This window comes from Eptatretus burgeri, chromosome 11 (assembly GCF_056783735.1).
Source record: "Eptatretus burgeri isolate ZD-2024b chromosome 11, Ebu_testis_v1, whole genome shotgun sequence".
NCBI lineage: Eukaryota > Metazoa > Chordata > Myxini > Myxiniformes > Myxinidae > Eptatretus > Eptatretus burgeri.
In genome coordinates this window covers 47,161,687-47,181,329 of record NC_140971.1, presented here as the reverse complement: position 1 = coordinate 47,181,329, position 19,643 = coordinate 47,161,687, and the positions used below count along the sequence as shown (strand labels likewise).

Sequence of the window (19,643 nt, the reverse complement as noted above, 5' to 3'; positions counted from 1 at the left end):
ATAAAATATTAGTGGATGGGATACCAAACTGTATAATCATTGATGCAATGTAAAGTGCCAGCATAATCCAATTGGACTATGGACTTCAAAGGTAAATCAATCAAAATGGTATTTTCCACTGTTGAAGCTGAAAATATTTATGAGATGAAAGTTGCATAAAAATTTTTTTTTAATGGATGTAATGAAATCTTCCAAAATAAGGGTCAAGACCAATCACTGCTGTGGCTTAATAAATTTGAAAATTATTGATACATTGTTTCAGTCGGAGCCAAATTACACCATGCGAAAAACATTAAAGTTTGAAACACTTTTGAGAAAAAGAATTTAATGTCCAATGTGGCTCGACCTAATATTAGACCAATACTCGTTATTTTTGGATGGCTGGATAAATTTTTCCTTCGAGACACACTTAGCAGTTCCCTCATTATCTGACTCACAAATAATGACCACAGCACCAATTATCCCAACTAATTGGTTACCAAGAGTCAACCCATTGCATCCATCTTGTGTCCCAGTTGTTCATGTTCAATGGCAAATAGAACAATTGCAATATGAAACAAAGCACATTTGATTAACAGAATCAATGTTTATTGCTGTTGTCCAACAAGGAGTTAATGATATCAATCTCTTGCCATCAGCTTCTGCTTCTTGAGTTTCTTCTGTGAAACCTGCAACACAGAAAAAAAGAAACGTTTTAAATGGGGTGATTAATAAAAATGCAGACCTACCAACAAACCATTCACCTCTGAGTACAATTCATTTTCATTTCAGGTAATATTTACCAAAATTAACTTGTTTATGCCGTAAGCGCACACACACAGGAATCTGATGGAGTGGAGGGTAGTGGGACTTATATTACCATCCTATACAATACGCTCATTACTCTCCTTCCGGTTTAACCAGAGGTGACGAGAGGTTTGCTCTCTGTCTGTCTGTCCCACCTGTGGTTTTTCAGACTTTTTCTCATCCCCTTCAACAGATTCAACTGAAACTTGGAACATGGCATTTTCATGACAAATTAATTATATTTTTTTGTATACATTGTCAAGGCTCGTATGAGAGCTGGCACACTGCAAATCAAGGGGGACATGAGACAAGAGGGGCGGGAGAGGGAAGGACGAAACAGCGGGGAACAGAGACATTAGGAGATCTGGGGAAGGGAGAAGGATGGGGCGGGGAACATGGGATATACAAGATGGACACGACAGGGACTTTCAAGAAGGAAAGCAGGGAATTTGAAGGAGGTAGGTTTGGGGTAGATTAACGGCGGTCAAACAGATCAAGCTTTTGGATGGGGAAAGATAAGAGGTCGTGGTGAATGGCTGTTTTGAAGGCCTGGAGGGAAGAATGAGATTGAAGAGAGTGTGGGAGTTTATTCCAAAGGTGGGGAAAAAAGAGGAATGAAAGAGTGAAGGTGAGCAGTGATTCGTGATTTTGGTAGTTTTACCAAAAGGGGGTTGCTGGCGGACATTGAGCGCCCTATGGAAATATGGGGGGGACACAGCGCAGAAATATCGCAGACACAGCGGGGGGGGGGTGAAACTGGAGAGGAGACAGAAGAAGACAGAAAGACCACCGACCTGCCTGTGGTGAGAGAGTGAGAGGCCCAAAGACAGTCTCACTACAGGAGATACCAAAGATCCTAAATACCTTTGTTTCCACCGCATAAAGCCGAGAAAGGTGAGAGGCGGGAGCACCAGCCCAGAGAGGACAGCAGTACTCCATCAGGCTGCGGACGAAAGCTTTGTATGTGGTTAGCAGCTCAGGTGGGCCAAGGAAGGACTTTGCACAACGGAGGATTCCCAGTCAGCGACTGGCTTTGGAGGCCAGGTTGGAAATGTGGCTTTCCCAGGAAATATCATGGCAGATAGTGAGACCCAGAAGCTTGAATGAAAGGACTTCTTCGAGAGGATTGTTGAGAAAGTAGATGGGGGGGATGGGGGGGTCCAAATGGTCCTTTCGGAGAGACAGTGAGACCGTGAGATTTGTCCGGATTGAAAGACATGTTCCACGTGTTGGCCCAGTTTGTGATTTTACCCAGATCTGCAGAGAGCGAAGAATCTGCTGCTTGCCGGTCTGAGGGATGACAGATGGTACGGCAGAGGGTGGAGTCATCAGCAAAAAGATAAAGGGAATTTTCCATGGAGTTGGAGAGATCATTGATGAAAATCAGAAAAAGAACAGGGCCCAGAACACTACCTTGAGGAACTCCAGCCTGGACAAGAAGAGGGGATGAAAGAACTCCATTTAGGGCCACACGTTGGCTGTGACAGAAGAGGAAGTCTGCGATCCATGAGTGGAGATGACCTTGGATACCATTGCAGGGGTGCAAATTAACATTTTTATCCACCGGCCAGCAGGGCCGGTGACTAGAAAAAGTTACCGGCCCAGCAGAATTTCTACCGGCCCGATAAAATAAAGACAAAAGTCACAAATTTGATATCAAACACTTTTAATATACTCACATGAGTGAGTTTGATGAGTGAGGTTGGTTGGATGAGTGAGCTTGATGGATGAGGTTGTTTGGATGAGTGAATTTGATGAGTGAGGTTGGTTGGATGAGTGAGTTTAATGGAGGAGGTTTTCAGAATGAGTGAGTTTGATGGAGGAGGTTGGGTGGATGAGCGAGTTGGATGGATGAGTGAGTTTGATGAGTGGGGTGGGGGTGGGGGGATGATGCAGGGAGGAGGAGGTTGTGGGTGATGGGGGGCCTTTTTGTGCGGGTGATGGGGGGCAGGGGGGTTGTGAGTAGTGCTTCGGTGGGGGGGGAGTTTTTGTGGGTGATGGGGTGGTTGTGGCTGATGGACGATGGGGGGGGGGGGTTATGGGTGATGGACAATGGTGGGGGTACTACCCGTCCACCCAACATCACATAAACTCACTCATTCACCCAACCCCAGCCATCAAACTCACTCATTCACCCAACCTCACCCATCAAACTCACTCATTCACCCAAATCCACTCATTTAACCAACCTGGGCATGAGAAAATGCGTCCAAACCGTCAAATCTCACACAATCACGTGTGATTTGGAATGAGATGAAAACAGACAAAATGGCCGCCAGAGAATTACCGGCGATTTCTACGGATTTCTGCGGACAAAAATAGTAGTTCTAATTGAGAAAACTAGTATAGAAGCTATTACAAATTGTACAAAATAACAGGAATCACCGATGATTCGCCAGCCGGGCAGGTAAGGCAGTATTGTGTACCCGCCCAGCACAAAAGTTAGGCGCCATTGGCGACCGGGCGGCCGTTAATTTGCACCCCTGCATAGGAAGAGAGTTTGCTGAGCAGGGCAGGGTGCCAGACCATGTCAAAAGCACACGATATATCTTGGGATGTGACTCTGATTTCATGTTTGGCATTGAGTTCCTGCATCCATTGTTGGGAGAGCAGAACCAGCATATCCAGGGTAGAGTGGCCTGGACTGAAACCAAATTGTTGATCGGAAATCAAGCCATTGGAGAAGAGAAAGGATTTAATGTCTGAAGCGATGATTGATTCCATAACCTTGCTGATGATTGGGACAAGGCTGTTTGATTTGTAGTTGCAGGGATCTGTTTTTGCAACTTTTTATGCAGGGCGTTAATGTCTGCTGAATTCCAAGCAGATGGCAGATAACCTTGAGCAAATGAGGGTGTGAATTGAAGAGAGAGAGGGTGAGCAAGAGCAGAGGAGCAGGTTTTTAGGACACGTGGGCTGATGCAGTCTTGACCGGTTGCAGAATCTGAGGCAAGGTTTGACAGCAAGCTCTTCACTTTGTCATGAGAAAAGGACACAGAGTCCAGGGACAGCTGTGTGTGACTGGTAAGGTGTGTACAGAAAGCGATGCGTTTCAGACACAAGATTTCGATGCAAACACCGTGTTTAGGCATTCAGCTTTTTCATGTGCGGTATCAGCAGTTCGGCCATTTGAGGTAAGGGAGGGGATGGAGGGGGAACATACACCATAAACAGATTTGATTGGGCACCACCAGGATTTGGAGGAGGGAGAGAGGTTTGAGAGTTCAGACGAGATTAGAAAGATGTTGTTTTCTGGCTCTCCTGAGGGTATATACACACTTGTTCCGAGCTTTATGGAAGGAACCGAGATTTCCCTCAGTTGGGTTTACTTTCCATGAGGCAAAGGCAAGTTGTTGCAGGACAACTGCTTCGCCACAAGCGTCAGTAAACCATGGGCAGGAGGAAGGGTAGGACAGCTGAAGACGAGAGGGGATAAATCTGTGCATGAGGGAGAGAAAGGTTCTTTGAAAGAATTCCCAGGATGAGTTGATGTTGGAGAAAGTAGCAATGGGAGACCAGTCTAGAAGTTCGATGGCTGCTTGGAGACCCTGCCAGTCGGCCTGAATGAAATGCCAGACTCAACGGCGCTGAGGTGGCTCTCTGATAACAGCCAGAGAGATGTCAACTTTGACAAGGACGTGGTCAGAAGAACCAATTGGAGCAGAGGAAGAACAGCATATGTTTTCAGGGAAATGTGTCAAAATCAGATCAGAAGAGATAGAGTACCATTGGTTGAGATCCGGGTCAGGAAGCGAACCGATTAAGTCGGTCCCAATGAGTTGCAAAAGTCTTTTGCTGAAGTGCCACGGCAGGTGAGAGAGGTACCCACACCCAGCCAACTGGCATGATGACAATTGAAGTCACCACATATGAGGAAGAGAGAGAGTTCGGATGAGAGGATAGAAGTTGGTCCATGTTTTCGGATAGTGAGGTGTAAATGGAGTCATCACTGTTTGGTGGACGGTACAGTACACATTTCAACATGAGGTGAGAGTGGAGGGGAAGCCGTAGTCACAGGTATTCCTGGGGATGTGGGGGAGTCAGGATAGTGCATGGAGAGTGAGGAATAGAGTCTTTGATGAAGAGAGCAACTCCTCCACCCTGACGAGGCTCAGGTTGGTCATTCTGGAGGAGGGAGTAACCAGGGAGAGATACTTGGGAGTCAGAGATGTCTTGAGGGAGGAAAGTTTCTGTTAAGCAGATTATGTCTGGTTTGTCAGTGGCAACCTGATGGAAAGATCTGTAAAGTTTGAGCGAAGGCCCTGGATATTTGAGGTCCACACTGTTAATGAAGAAGGAGAAGAGGAGGGTAGCACAAGGGAGGAGGGGGGGGCAAGGTAACGAGAGTTGTTGAAAGAGTGTGGGGGGTAGCAGAAGAGCTTGGGGAGGGGGTTGGATGAGGAGGAGAAAAGGCTCTGTGGTGCTGGGTTGAGGTACAGTGGGGAGTAATAAAAGAGGGGGAGAAGGAAGTTGAGGATTTGAGGAGGTGGAGTGATGAGATTGAGGTGAGAGGGCAGGGGAAGGAGGCAGCTTTGTGGATGTGGGGGAGGGGGCATCTTTGAGAAGGGTGAGTGAGGGGCTGAATGGTGGGAGAAGGGTGAGTGAGGGGCTGAATGGTGGGAGAAGGGTGAGTGAGGGGGGATGAATGGTGAGTGGGGAGAGTTGAGGGAGAAAGGTGAGAGGGAAGCTTGGAGGGAGAAGAGTGTGATGGTTGCTTTGAGAGGGAGGGGTGAGAGGAATCAATTGGCACTGAAGTTGGAAAAAAACAGAATGGTTGATGGAAAGCGAACAAGCATAGCAAACTGGTTAAAAAAATTTTTTCACAGAGTTATGCCCTTATTAAAATTATATCATATATTACATGGGTTAGAGTTCAGCTTCCCTTTACTTCATGCCAACTAGATGGTATTCATAGACGACTTACCCTGTGCAGACAATGGTTTTGGAGATAGAGGTGCAACGTTTTTCGGTTTTTCCAAGTTGGCGCCTGTACCACATGACTTATGACATCATGATTATCATTAAAATATTCTACAGGAGGCATTCCAACGGTGAAAATTTTGTGTCCATCAGACCAACAGTTGCTGAGAAAAAAAAAATTGTAAAGATCGGATAAGTGTTGTACTTGTCGAATGATGACGTCATAATGAAGACACCGATGATGACAACAACATACTTATTCCCCATCGGGAATAGTTGACAATGAGCCATGTTTCAATTTTTGCCATTGAACAGTTTGGGAGATATAGAGGTGCAACGTTTTTCCAAGAGGGCACCCGTACCACATAACCTATGACATCATAATTATGAACAATTTCTTTTTATTATTTTTTTTTTTACAGGCGAAAGCACTCCTATGGTAAAATTTTGTGTCAATCGGACCTACGGTTGTTGAGAAAATGAATTTTTAAAAAGCAGACACGCATGCACACACGTACGCAACCGAATGCCTAACCCTGCTTTTCACTTCGCGAAGGCAGGGTAATAATCGCATGTGCCGCCATGACATGAGGCAGCACAGATCGACAGGCCTCAGGCCTGGGTGTTTGTTAGTCCATGGCCCAGTGCAATTGGAATGCTCAGGTAAACAACCACGATTTATTATACTGTACATGCACACAAGCTGTACACATGATTTTGCTTCATGAATGTACACTGGGTTATTTCCCTGCACTCAAAGTGAAAAGCAGGGTTTAGTGATCAGTAACGTACGTACGTGTGGCATGCGTGTCTGCATTTTGTTAAGAGCGTGCATTGAAAAAGGTTCAGCAAAGGAAATTGAAACTTTACCACATGTAACATGACCATGTGATATAGCAGTCACTTTTGAGGTCAACATCAGCCAAAGGTCAACATAGGGCAATTTTATAAAATCCTCAATTTTCATCCAATTGACTACAAATTTGAACAGAATTTTCATATCAACTCAATTAATTCAACCACCAATTATTTTTGAGGTAAACAAAAGTCAAAAGGTCAGCATAGGCCAAATTTCTGAAATCCTCAATTTTCATCAGATTGGTGAGAAATCTGAACAGGATTTTCATAAAAATGACAATCATGTGTCACGTGGTCTGGTGGCCATATTGGATCCAAGGAGAAATCTTTGAAAATCTTCGTAGGACTAACCGCTTCACCAATCAATGCAAAATTTAACTAATTGATTGAACTAACTACCCATGGAAAATATGGTTTGATAAAGATGACATCATAAGTCATGTGGTCTGGCAGCCATATTGTAACAAAGAAAAAAAAAGAGAGAAGTCCTTCTCAAGACTGTGTGGGGTATGTATTCTATGAATACCATCTACTTTTTAATATGAACTAGGCAAAGCCTCGGAACGAATGAAACACGGTACGTTAGAAAAGTTCTTCTTCATTTTGGTTCCGGTATTGGTTTGAGAGTGGGTTAAAGAAAACAATTTATATCTCCGGTGTGTTATCCTAGTTGTTTTTATTCATTTGAGTCTACAAAAGATATCAGTGAATTAAAATATATTTTCCTTTTATTTTGCCGAATCGACGCAAACACAGTGGATTGCAAGGTTTCTTCTTCTTCATTGTAGCTGGTAGGAGATATGTATTGCAAAGCAATTCTCACTCTTGTTCTGTTCGTTTGTTTCTCTGTCGGATGATTTTCCCTCAATAAACTACTCAACCAGGGACCATAAAACCCATTTCATTATAAAGGTTTTTGTCCGAGGAGTTCCGCGCGCGCGTGCGTGTGCGTGTGCGTGGTGTATTTTCCATTACGAATGCCCTTGCTGTGCACCGCCCCTCCCTATTCCATCTCTAAGCGCTGCATGAGGTCATTGCTGGGCACTGAAGGCCTTCAGAGATGATGCATGCTGAAAGGATGTACTTAGTTCTCACTCCATTTTCTTTGCTTGTTTTCTTGTTACTTGCAAAATCGAAGATTTTTCAAGTATAATGGTCAGTCAATTTTGTTATCATCTGCTTATCGCCTACAGGTCACAATTCTAAACCGATCGTCATGAAACTTTACCAAGCTGTTGAGGTAGTCTCAACTGAGAAGCCCACTGATTTTGAGGTCAAAGGTCATCTTGAGCTCAGATTTCTAAAATCGTCAATTTTTATTCGATTGACTTGAAAATTAAACATCAATTTCATAGTGCATTACTGAACTGGGAAACCAACTATTTTTGAAATCAAAAGGTCAAAAGTCAAACTTCTAAAATCATCAACTTACATCCTATTAACTTGAAAGTTGAACAGGATTTGCATAATCGATCACTGAATTTGGAAAGCAACTATTTTTGAGGTTGAAAGGTCAGAGGTCAACTCAAGATCAAACTTCTGAAACCATCAAATTTCCTCTGAAAAATAATCAATTTTCATCCGATTAACCTGAGCTTTGATCAAGATTGTCAATTTGAATCAATGGAATGGACAATTTGATGTATCCATGGCAATCATTGGAGACGGGGAGGGGGGGAGGGATTTTTCAAGTATCGTGCTTTGCATGACGTCTTTTTTTCATTTGTTTGTTTGTCCGGGCAAATTTCAGCCATCCTTTGAGCTGGGAAGATGAAATTTGGGCACAATCGTGAACAAGTGCTTTGGCAAAAACAGTAGTTTTGATGACTCAACTAATTATCAATTTATTAATGACATTTATTTTCTCTCTCATCTGGGCAATATCTCAAGCACATTTTGAGCTCGGAAGTTTATATTTAGACACAACAATGACCAAGTGATTTGGCCATAAATAGTATTTTTGATAAACTCAAATAATTATTTAATTTTTCAATCAATATATATATATATATATATATATATATATATATATATATATATATATATATATATATATATATATATATATTTTTTTTTTTTTTTAATTACAGACTTGGATGAAACGGTGATAGTTTCGGTATGCTATTAGCCAATTTATTAAGAAATTATTTTACGATTATTATGTTTATTTTCAGTAGCCTGGTGTTGGCGTAATGGTTAGGGTAGCGGCTTGGGATCCAAGGTCGGCGAAGCCTGTCATCCTTCCGAGGTCGGCGAAGTCAGTACCAGTATACTGGGCCCGGTGTATGCCCCGGTTAGAATAGGTGTACCATATCCCTGCGTCGTAAGAGGCGACCAGGGTTGCGTCAGGAAGGGCATCCGGAGTAAAACCTGTGCCAAATCATTACGCGGATCATAATGGATGTTCCGCTGTAGCGACCCCTAACGGGAGCAGCCGAAAGAAGAAGATGTTTATTTTAAGTACGCAAATACCTATTGTACACCACTCCCTCCCAATTCCATCTGCATGTGCTGCACGGTGGCACCCCAGCAATACTGCGTGCTGCAGGATATGTTATTTACTTATTTATTTGACATGGAATGGTGTACTTTGAATGTAACTCTATGTGTTTTTTGTTTATCATTTCGTTTACTTATTTGCTATTTTAACGAAGAATCGTGAGATGACAGAATCTCACGAATTGAGATTTTAAAGTTTTTTATTCATTTAATTTTGACATTGTTCTTAAGGAGCAGAAACAGGAATGTTAAGAAAGGGGAAGACATTGTGAATTTAACGTTATTCTGTCGCTATTTTCTTTTAACATTGGTCTTAATGAACAAGAACTGTCAACGTAGGCATGATGGGCTGATTGGCCTCCTGCTGCACAAAATTCCTTGGGTATCCTTATGTAACCTTGTTAAAAAAATGGAAGAAAAGGGAGGGGTGACAGTTGGGAGAGTGAAGTTGAAGTGTTGGGAAGGGGTGTGGTTGAGGACTTGAAAAATATGGGGGAGGAGAGGACAAAATTGGGGGGGGGGAGGTTGAGGATTTGGGGTTGGGAGGGCAGCAGTTGCAGATTTGAAGAAGAAAGGGGAGGACTGAATTGAGGTGGGGGGGGGAGAAAACAAATAATTGGGGTGGTGAGATAGAGTTGGGGTGGTGGGGGTTGAGGACATGTGGTGGGGGGGAGGTGCTACGTTTGGGCAAAAATTATTCAGGGTTTGAGAGTTATTGTGATCAACATTTTCAATTGAAGAGCACATGATCTTACATCAGCGTTTCTCAACCTTTGATGACCCATGGCCCCCCAACCGAGTCGCTTAACATTCATGGTCCCCTGCCCTTCAATAAAAGATGCAGATTTCGTTATATGAAATTTATTTACTCAGTCTTAAAAGAAAAATCAAAGTAAACATTTTTCTAAGCACTACAATCAATGAGACACTTGCTGTTGGGCTTGTCTGACGAGGCCTCTTATGTCCGGCTCCGTCTTGGACACAGCAAGGCGAATATCGTTCCCAACGTCAAGACGGTTTCTGGACTTCGTTTTAATGGTTACAAGGTCAGAAAATCCGGATTCGCAAAGATATGTTGTGGCGAATTGAATGAGCATTACGGATGCCTTCTTGCTGAGTCGTGGATACGCATCCTGAACAGACAACCAGAAGGTGGAGTGGTCTTCTTTGTTACTGAAGACCAGCTTCATTGCTTTTGAAACTTTCAACTCTGCCAGCTCCTCTGCTTCGTCTTCAGTAGGTTCAATTTTGGCGTTAAACGGGTCTTTGTGCCACGGAACATCCAACGGTGCATTGTCGAAATACGATTTGAACTCGGCGGAGAGATTGTCGACATGTCTAGTGATGCAATATTTGATGCCAACGGGAAGCTCAATCCTCTGCGTCTGCAGGTGCTCGTCCAAGAAAGGAAACGAGGCAGTGGACCCGGCCTTGATTCGTGCCTGCCAGACTTCCATTCTAGCAGACAGTCTGGCAAGCTTGTCTTGAACGTCACTGACTGTCACATCACGGCCTTGCAAGGAGTGGTTCATTTTTTTGAGTCGGCCGAATATATCGGCCAGGTAGGCGAGCATCGTGACAAACTCTTCATTGTCGAAGTGGACATGGAGGTTGTTTTCGTTGTCTCGCAGGAAGATTTCCACCTCAACCCGGAGTTCATACAGCCGAGAGAGGCATTTCCCCCTCGATAGCCAACGGACTTTGGTGTGGAATAGAAGTCCAACATGTTCCGCTCCCATTTCGTTGGCCAGGAGTTGGAAGAGCCGATGATTTTTGGCCTTCGCACGAATGAAGTTGATCACTTTGACCGCGACGTCCATGACTTCCAGTAAACGAGGCGGAAGAGTCTTTGACGCAAGAGCGTATCGGTGTAGCGAACAGTGGGAAGACGTCACATGGGGCCATTCGTTCTTCACAAGCATGACGAACCTTCCTCTGACGCCAACCATCACTGGGGCACCATCAGTACAAATGTGCTTGAAATTCTGCCAACCGAGTCCATTAGCTTCAAAAAAAAAAAAAAAAAAAAAAAAAAAAAAAAGAGAGTCCACAATAGCTTTGATATCTGCCACTGTCGTTGTGGTTGGTAGGGTATTGCAGAACAAGAACTCTTCCTTCATCTTTCCCTTTCTCTCGTAGCGAGCGAAGGCGATCAACTGGCTCTCCAGGGCGGTGTTGGTAGACTCGTCTAGTTGAAGGCTAGCCTGGAGTGTGCTTTGTTTGATTTCGGAGCAAACTTGACGTAACGGCACACATCAGCGGCCATGTCGTCAATCCGTCGTCGGATCGTGTCATTAGAGAGCGAAACTTGCTGGATCTTCTTTTTTGCCTCTGGTCCGATCATCAATTCCACCATTTTCTCTGTAGATGGCTTGATAAGGTCCTCAGCAATAGTGTGCGGCTTCTTGCACTGCACAATTCGGTATGCCACTTCGTAGCTAGATTGAAGAGCAGGTTTTTCTTGTGGCCGGAATCCAAATTTGGGAAGTGTTGCTTCACGGTCATATCGTGATCGTTTCGCAGACAGAGCGTCGATATTATCTTCCTTCCTTCCGGGATGCATCTTGTCGCGATGGTTTGAAAGTTTGGAAGGACGTAGTGATGCATTTGACATCACGACTGAGCAGTGCAGACATTGCGCGCAGTCTGACATCTTGACTGACATTCGTGAATCCAAACTTGACATAGCTGTCATTCCATTTTCGAACCTTCGACATCCGAGAAAAAAATTGAAAAAAACAATTCTAACGTTTTTGTAAACATTGGTTTACGATGAATGCTCTGTGGGCTCCGCCTTCTCTTTTAAAATCGTGGTTAAACTCATCTACCCCTTTTACTTTGACACTATGACCAGAGACTCATCACCTTAATTGTACATTACAAGCTTCTGCATTCTGAACCGCAGTTTTTCAGCGTCCGCTCATGCCCCCCCCCCCCCGGTCGAAGGGGCCGGCCACGGGCCCCCGGTTGAGAAACGCTGCTTTAGATGAACTTAAGGCTACGATCACAAATGCAATTCAATAAATTACTCATGCAGCAGCAATTGGAGAATGTTCTTTACATGTTTGAAATTGGATTTCGAAAGAGAGCGGCTATGTTGAAGACGAAAACTTTGAACTGTTTTGAGTAAAAACTTGATGAATTGTGCTTTCATATGCCATTTACAGTTGGTTTCTTTGATGTGCAAATCAAAAGTTCTAGAAATTCAAAATTGCACAAGGACTTTATGGATGCCCTGCACATGTGCCAGGTGTGGTTACACAAAAATCCATAAATTTTATGACAATTTATCAGACCGATGTATGAATAAACATTGTCAAAGCCTTGCATACAATTTGTGCACACACAACTACACAGTTTACATTAACAAAACTGCAGCTTGTACAGAGGTAGGCAGATCTGTAAATGGTTTGGATCACATGCGGGCAGTAGCACCTCCTTGCTAAAAACACCCTCCGGATCTAATAAAGAAAGGAACCAAAACAATCAGGTCACCTTCTTCTTTCGTGCTGCCTCTTCCTCTGGCTTGGGCACGATGTGCTCCTTCTCAGAGAGAATGATTTCGATGTGGCATGGCGAGCTCATGTAGGGGTTGATGCGGCCATGAGCACGGTACGTCCGCCGACGCATGCGTGGGGCCTTGTTTACCTGGATATGTTCAATGACCAAAGAGTCCACATCCAAGCCCTGCAGAGGAAAGGGTCAGAAATACTTAAAAATAAATAAACACTAAAATGGAAGGAAAACGCATCACAAAATGTATAAATTTAATCGCCTCATTTGGAACGTTCTTCTTCGGATAAACAAAAGTAATTCCCAAGTGGAAGTGTAAAGCTAAGCATTTTAAACAGTCTTACAACATGTCGTTTTTCAACTCAGGCTTAATGAGCAAGGCCAAGCCAGCTCAAAACACTGGGCTAATGGCTGGGCCCACACTTCATGTTCTGCATCGCAAAAAAAAAAGCACATTGGATTCCAATGCTCATACAAAAGCAGCAGCACCTTGAACTCCGCGTTACTTTCAGCATTTTTAAGCAGCTGAAGCAGAAACACGGCACTTTTCTTGGGCCATCGGCCCTGGGTCCACCCCCAAGCCTTGGCCTAAAAGGGTGAGAGGCGAGAAAATTGGATGCAGCTTTCATGGCACAAAAATAATTACATAACACTCTTAACAGATATGGATAAGACTGCAAATGCAATTGAAAATAACTGTACAAGTGCAGTGCAAATTACATTTCAAACTCAGCATCTCCCCAACAACATGAACAACAACAAAAAAATTAATTAAATAAATAAATCGCTCACCTGCGCACAGCGACCGACACCACCATTGTAGCGACGGAATGGAACGCACTGTTTCTTCACAATCACGGCCTTGAGGAACTTTATCGCTTTGCGAATGTGCATTCCTTTGATGGTGTGTGCTGTTTCACGGGTATTCTGTCACACACCGAGTACAAAGTTGAATAGAATGCCACAAACCAGGCAGGACAAACGCATTGCATTCTCACTTAAAATTCCAGCTGAAAACTTTGGTGCACAATCACAAGCGCATGCGCAAAAGACTATAAATGCATCACTCACCTTGAAATGGACTCGGAGATTTGAGCCCCTGGCCTTGCATGCTGAAAAAAAGTTTTTAAACAATTAGAGCCAAACATGGAAATCAGCAAAAGCTGTCCAATGAATAGAGGGCATCAAAGGAGATGGATGTTCAATTGCAAAAAATTTTCAAAAGTGATCCAAAGGTGTTCCAGGATACCATTATTGCAATTCCACAGCAGAGAAGAAAGCCGAGAGGTACGCACAATCCCCGAAAAGCTGTCTAGCATGGGTTGGAATCCTGATCCAGTGAAAAAATATCATTCCAGTGTTTCACAGGAAGGACTATTCATCTGCTGCCATTAGTTGGTGGACGTTAAAGATTCCATGGTGTCCTTCGCAAAGAGTAGGTGAGCTATCACCAACACTCTAAACAAATTTAACATTCCTGCCCTCACCTACATAGGGCAATGTGTCAGCAGCATGTCCTCAGCCAATGGTGCTACCCCACAGACTTGTGCTGGATATGAAAGCAGTATATTGAAACTTCATGTGCCTTACACCAAGAAAAGCAGAAACATATATAGGGGCATTCCATGTCAAGTGGAAACACCCTCCCGACACTAATACCTCATTTTCTCCTCATATGTTGGTCATTTATTCACTTGGGTGCAAAAAAACTCAAAATACCAACTTTTAGACCTGTGGGCCCATCGGGGTCCATTTTAGGGCCCCCCAAATTTGGGCGCCCCTGGCTGACCTCACAATCTTCCAGAGGCCATATCACAGGTTGTAGTGGTCCGATTTGGCTGATCTTTGGATCAAAATGCTCGTAAAAGCGAGATCTTTCGAATCGCGTAAAGTAAAAATCACTGCGAAACAGTAATTCAAAAAGTTATAGTTCGGGGCACCCTTTGACCTTGGGCCCCCGCTCCACAGCCAAACCGATGGTCCCGATTTTTTCGTGTGAGAATACCCCTTCATATTCTCCAACACCTCAGCATAAATGAAAATGGGATCTCAATGGCTTCAAGTGTGATGATGGTTTTATTTTTCGGGGACTCGGGTGCTGGACACACAATACGCCTCAATACATAGCACAATATTTGAACACAAGATTTCCAATACACTATATAAGTATCTTGTACATAAATTTTCCACATGCACATGCAGGAACTGTAAGTGATAGTATGCCGGTTGTGCTGGGTTACAAATTATACGTGCTATCACATGATGATAGCGAGGAAGTTCGGCTATCTGTGGTATTTTGTAACCAAACATCATGAGTTTCACATTTTGATGTATCGTACATAGACATACACTGTGTGTACCGCCTGAACCGGCCAGGACACACTCCGAGGGACGGAGCCTGGCGAACTTCGCGAATCCAACTTTCAAGCCAGGGTTCTTCTCTTTGAATTTCTGAAACAGTCCCTTGAGATTGTTTAGTACCAGGCGCTTTTGAATTTTGTCTTTTCCATGTTCATTCCTGACCACCACACAGTCCTTTTTCCCCGGCATTATTCGGCTGGCTTCATCACTTCGGTAAAATTCGGTTACGGCGGATTTCACTTTGTCAGGCAATATTTTACCCTGTTTGGGATTTGGAGACGATAGCATACCATTTTCTTTTTCTAAATTTTTGGCTTGCACAGCCATTCATTGGGAGCAACTGAATTCACTCATCATCCTTCTGATGCTCATATTCCTAGCAAATCTTATCAGTATACGTATTTGCTCTGAACGGCTCGAAACAATTGATTTTGCCTTCAGGCTTTTGATCACCTCTGGCATGCAGTTTTCATCACATTTTGACGCTGTATTTTGTGTTTTCTCCGCAGTGCTTGGTCCAACGACTAGTTCTAATTTCTTTCGCACAGAATCTTCCACTTTACTTCGCTTTTCTTGAACGTACCCTGGGTTCCTATCCGCCTTTCGTTTGTCGACTGGGCTTTCGCCTATCATCGATAACGACTGCTTTAATAGGTCAACTTCTGCTTCTCGCTCAAAAACCTCCTCGTCCTCATCTGTCGAAATAGATTCTGCAATGCCTTCGGATAGTACCTTCTGATGATAATTTCGAACTGGTCGAAGATGATTCTTCAATATACTCTGGTGACAACTGAGAAAGTTATTTTCTGCACGAAGTACAAAGTCTGTCATCTTTTTTCACCTTTGAAGAAAATTTCATCAACATATCATTTGACACATTGCGAAGATCTTTTCGTTGTTTCGTTTTATGGCAGCTGAACGGATCGCAACAGTATTTTCGGAACTCCTTCCGATCTTCAGTCGCCATGCTTACTGCAAAATATGCAAAAACTGAGATTAGCCCATTTATAACTTAATTCGATGATGGTTATACAAAAAAATGTACACTGAAAAATCAATAGCCACAATAGGCAGAATAATTTTTCGCAAATGATGCAATATATATATATATATATATATATATATATATATATATATATATATATATATATATATATATATATATATATATAAAATAGTCCAGAGATGATGATTGTCAATTTCAGACATAAAGTCGCCTGCCAGTAGGTGACGTCATTGGAACGATGACGGCAAACGTCGCCCAATGTCGAATCAATAATTAGTGATATGTGGACCCCGAACAATAAAACCATCATCACACTTGAACCCATTGAGATGCCATTTTCATTTATGCTGAGGTGTTGGAGTATATGAAGGGGTATCCTCACACAAAAAAATATATATTAAAAAAAAAAAAGAAAAAAAAAATCGGGATCATCAGTTTGGCTGGGGGGTGGGGGCCCAAGGTCAAAGGGCACCCCAAACTATAACTTTTTGAATTACTGTTTCGGGGGGATTTTACTTTACGCGCTTTGAAAGATCTCGCTTTTACGAGCATTTTGATACCAAGATCATCCAAATCGGACCACTACAACCTGTGATATGGCCACTGGGAGATTGTGGGTCAACCGGGGGCTCCCAAATTTGGGGGGGGGGGCTAAAATGTGCCCCGATGGACCCCCATATCTAAAAATTGACACATAATGTTTTACCGTGGATACAAAAACTTGTACAAAAAGCATGAAATCTGAGACGTGTCAAAATTTCGCTGAAAAATGTGTACACTTGACATGGAACACCCCTATGTCTTCCTGCCTTCCCCGGAAAACTTTTAAAAATAAAATGAAGAGCCAGTCTCTTACAGGAGAACATCACTCAATCAGGCAGTTACATTGTTCTGGCAGAGCCCACGATCGGCTGATATTAAGAGAGGTACTAACTAAAGGGTGCTCAACAATAACCTGGTGTTAGCTTAGCGGTTAGGGTGGTGGCTTGGGATTCTAGGGTCCTGAGTTCAAGCCCTGTTGGCTGCTGAATTAACACCAATGGGGTTGACTCAGTCTGTCATTCTTCCGAGGTCAGCGTAATGAGTACCATTGTAGCAGCCAAAAGGCTGCACACAAAGGGAAGGGGTATTGACGGATTGATTAAATCTGGTATTGGTGTGGCGCAGGCATGATGGGCTGAACAGCCTCCTCCTGCACCATAATTCCTTGCAAAGCCTTGTAAACAGAGAAAAGGTGAGAAGAAAGACCATGAATGTTGGTGAAATGATTAGAAAAATAAATTCAGCAACAATAATACTACTACTGCTTGAGAACCTCCCTCTCGTTGGCAGCAGAGACAGGCAGGACTCCAGAGATTGTTTGCAACCCAGAATGCCAGAACTATGGGGCACAAACTTGTTAGATTTATCTGTGTTTATAATTAGTGGTTTAAAGAAAATGAAAGGAAAGAGAAAAAAATGCAAAGAAATGGAGTAAGTAATAATAATATTTTTTTTAAGTAGGATAAGTGTATAAGTGAATGGTGCCCAGTAACTTAGTTTGTGTGAGACAGAAAGTGAGACCAGTAATCCTGACACGTAGACTTAAGATGGTTCCAGACACTAGTTTAACGCTTCAGTCAGGACGGTAGCACCACCATGGGCGATTGCTGTATACAACCTTCTATCTACATGTAAAATGTACGGCAATTGTATGGAGGTGTTAAGGAATGAGGAGAGATGGGAACCTGGGAGAGAGCACATGTGGATTAGACCTTAAAACTACGATCCCAACATTTCAGTCTTGGCATGCTTTCTTGGGCGTTATCTACAATGGACTCTTTTTTGGGGGGGGGGGAAACGAACACAATAAGATCAGTCATTTTAGTGATGCCGGCACATACGTTTAAAGATGGAGGGATATTAAAAGCATGGCGGGTTGACGTGATTGGTCGGTCAAGTAAGCGTGCCGCCTGTGCAGCACAGTTTGAACTGTTGCGAGAACTTATCAAAACTATACACAATATTCGAGATGAGACCTCACTAAATTAACTTTTTTGATTTATAATTTATCCACAATGAAAACTACATTTACCTATAGCTAGCATGAGAAGCTTGCTCCACCCAATTATTTATCACATCCACCCCCATCCTCCTGTGTGACATAATCACTTGTCCATATTCATCCCAATCATGTTATCACCTCGGAGAGCCACGCTCAGCCACTCGGTGACCACAGCTATATGCAACTGAGACCGTTTCCAACTTAAATCCTTCGATAGTAGAAAAACTTACATTTGGCCGGGTTTTCTGGGTCTCGAGAGTAACGAACCATTTTCTGGGCACAGCTCCTGTAAATAAACAAATTGCTTAAGTAAATCATATGGACACATTATATATATATATATATATATATATATATATATATATATATATATATATATATATATATATATATATATATATATATTTCAGTGTATCAAGGCTCCAGCCTGATCTGTGGCGATGATCAATTAACATCCTTTACAGAGATTGTATTTCTTTCATTTCCTTCATTGCCCAATGTATTAAAGCTCTCCAAAACCGATGTCACTCCAGCTAGTCGTCCTCAATCACGGTTCTTTACAAAACCGGAAGCAAACGACGAACTTTAACAATAGGCAATTTCAAATTGGCACAGTACGAGTAAAAAAAGGTGAGAAAAACCTCCCCCAGCGAGCTCGGAGGCAAAAATCCGGCAGCAATCACAAATGGCGAATCCACACACAAGGCCTCAACTGAACCTCATCATGGAATTAGAATCGCACATCGGCGCAACAAAAAATACAACCTCAAGTTATTCGTAACAAATCGGTTTCATAACGAAGTTTCAACGAAACAGGATAGCATTCGTTCTAATCGGGACGATGGCACTGGATTCATTCAAGCAACAACGTTTCCAACCAACGGGCTTACCTCGGGAGCCAGGAAAAGGAAAATATCGCGAGAACTCAGGCAAAAGGAAAATATCGCGAGAACTGAGGGAAAAAAGGAAAATATCGCGAGAACTCACGCTGTTGTATTCACTCATTTTTCCTTTGAACAATTTCCTTCCACTTCCAAAATAACTCGAAAGATTAATATAATATGCTTCCTGTGTTAATTTCGTAGCTTACTTTTAAATTGACAGTACGTTACAAAAAAAAAATCAGGTGATCAACTTTACGAGTATCTGGATTTATACACCGCTAAAAACGATTTGCTCTCTCTGTTTCGAGGGTTCTTGAAAAATAGCAGATGTTATAGACTAGTATTATTTTCCAAAGAAAGATCACCTTTATTAAGTCGGAAAAGCATAATAAAGAAGGGTAACGGTGACATAAAACAACAAAAGGCAATCAGAGCTATGAAACGTCTGCTACACCTCAACAACCTGGGTCTTGTGTTGTGACCCCCATTTAATTCTCCAACACCTGATAGTTTTGTTTACCGATGGGTGTGTAATGTCATGAAAGCAATATAATAAAAATGGCATATATAAACTTTATTAAATATCATTGTAAACACGAGTATGTGCCCGTACGTGGAAAAAAAGAAAAAAAAGAATTGTGACGTTAGGCGTGACGTCACAGCACCGTGTCCTGTCATTGGTTTGGTAAATAAATGGTCATAACTTGGGAACCACTTGTCCGATTAATATCAAACCTTGAAAAGGCACATCCACAGGGCCCCAGAAATATAC

At 42.8% G+C, this 19,643-nt stretch overlaps 1 protein-coding gene across 1 annotated transcript; it reads right to left on the bottom strand.

Moving 5' to 3' along the window:
* Window positions 1-566: 566 nt before the first annotated feature.
* On the bottom strand, window positions 567-18,938 carry RPL17 (ribosomal protein L17). The gene is made up of 7 exons (XM_085846337.1): window positions 18,878-18,938; window positions 18,218-18,273; window positions 13,648-13,688; window positions 13,369-13,503; window positions 13,066-13,164; window positions 12,559-12,750; window positions 567-668 (listed from the first exon to the last, which is right to left on the bottom strand). The coding sequence occupies exons 2-7, from the start codon at window positions 18,255-18,257 to the stop codon at window positions 621-623; spliced, it is 555 nt and encodes a 184-aa protein (XP_085702463.1). The 5' UTR covers window positions 18,258-18,273; window positions 18,878-18,938; the 3' UTR covers window positions 567-620.
* Window positions 18,939-19,643: the final 705 nt, after the last annotated feature.

Excerpts from the sequence above, each read along its gene's own strand:
- RPL17 (XM_085846337.1), bottom strand. The coding sequence starts at position 18,257 with ATGGTTCGTTACTCTCGAGACCCAGAAAACCCGGCCAAAT. Across the intron at positions 13,504-13,647 it reads ATCTCCGAGTCCATTTCAAG|AATACCCGTGAAACAGCACA; the intron begins GTGAGTGATGCA and ends GGTGTGTGACAG. Across the intron at positions 669-12,558 it reads AGGCAGCACGAAAGAAGAAG|GTTTCACAGAAGAAACTCAA; the intron begins GTGACCTGATTG and ends TCTGTGTTGCAG.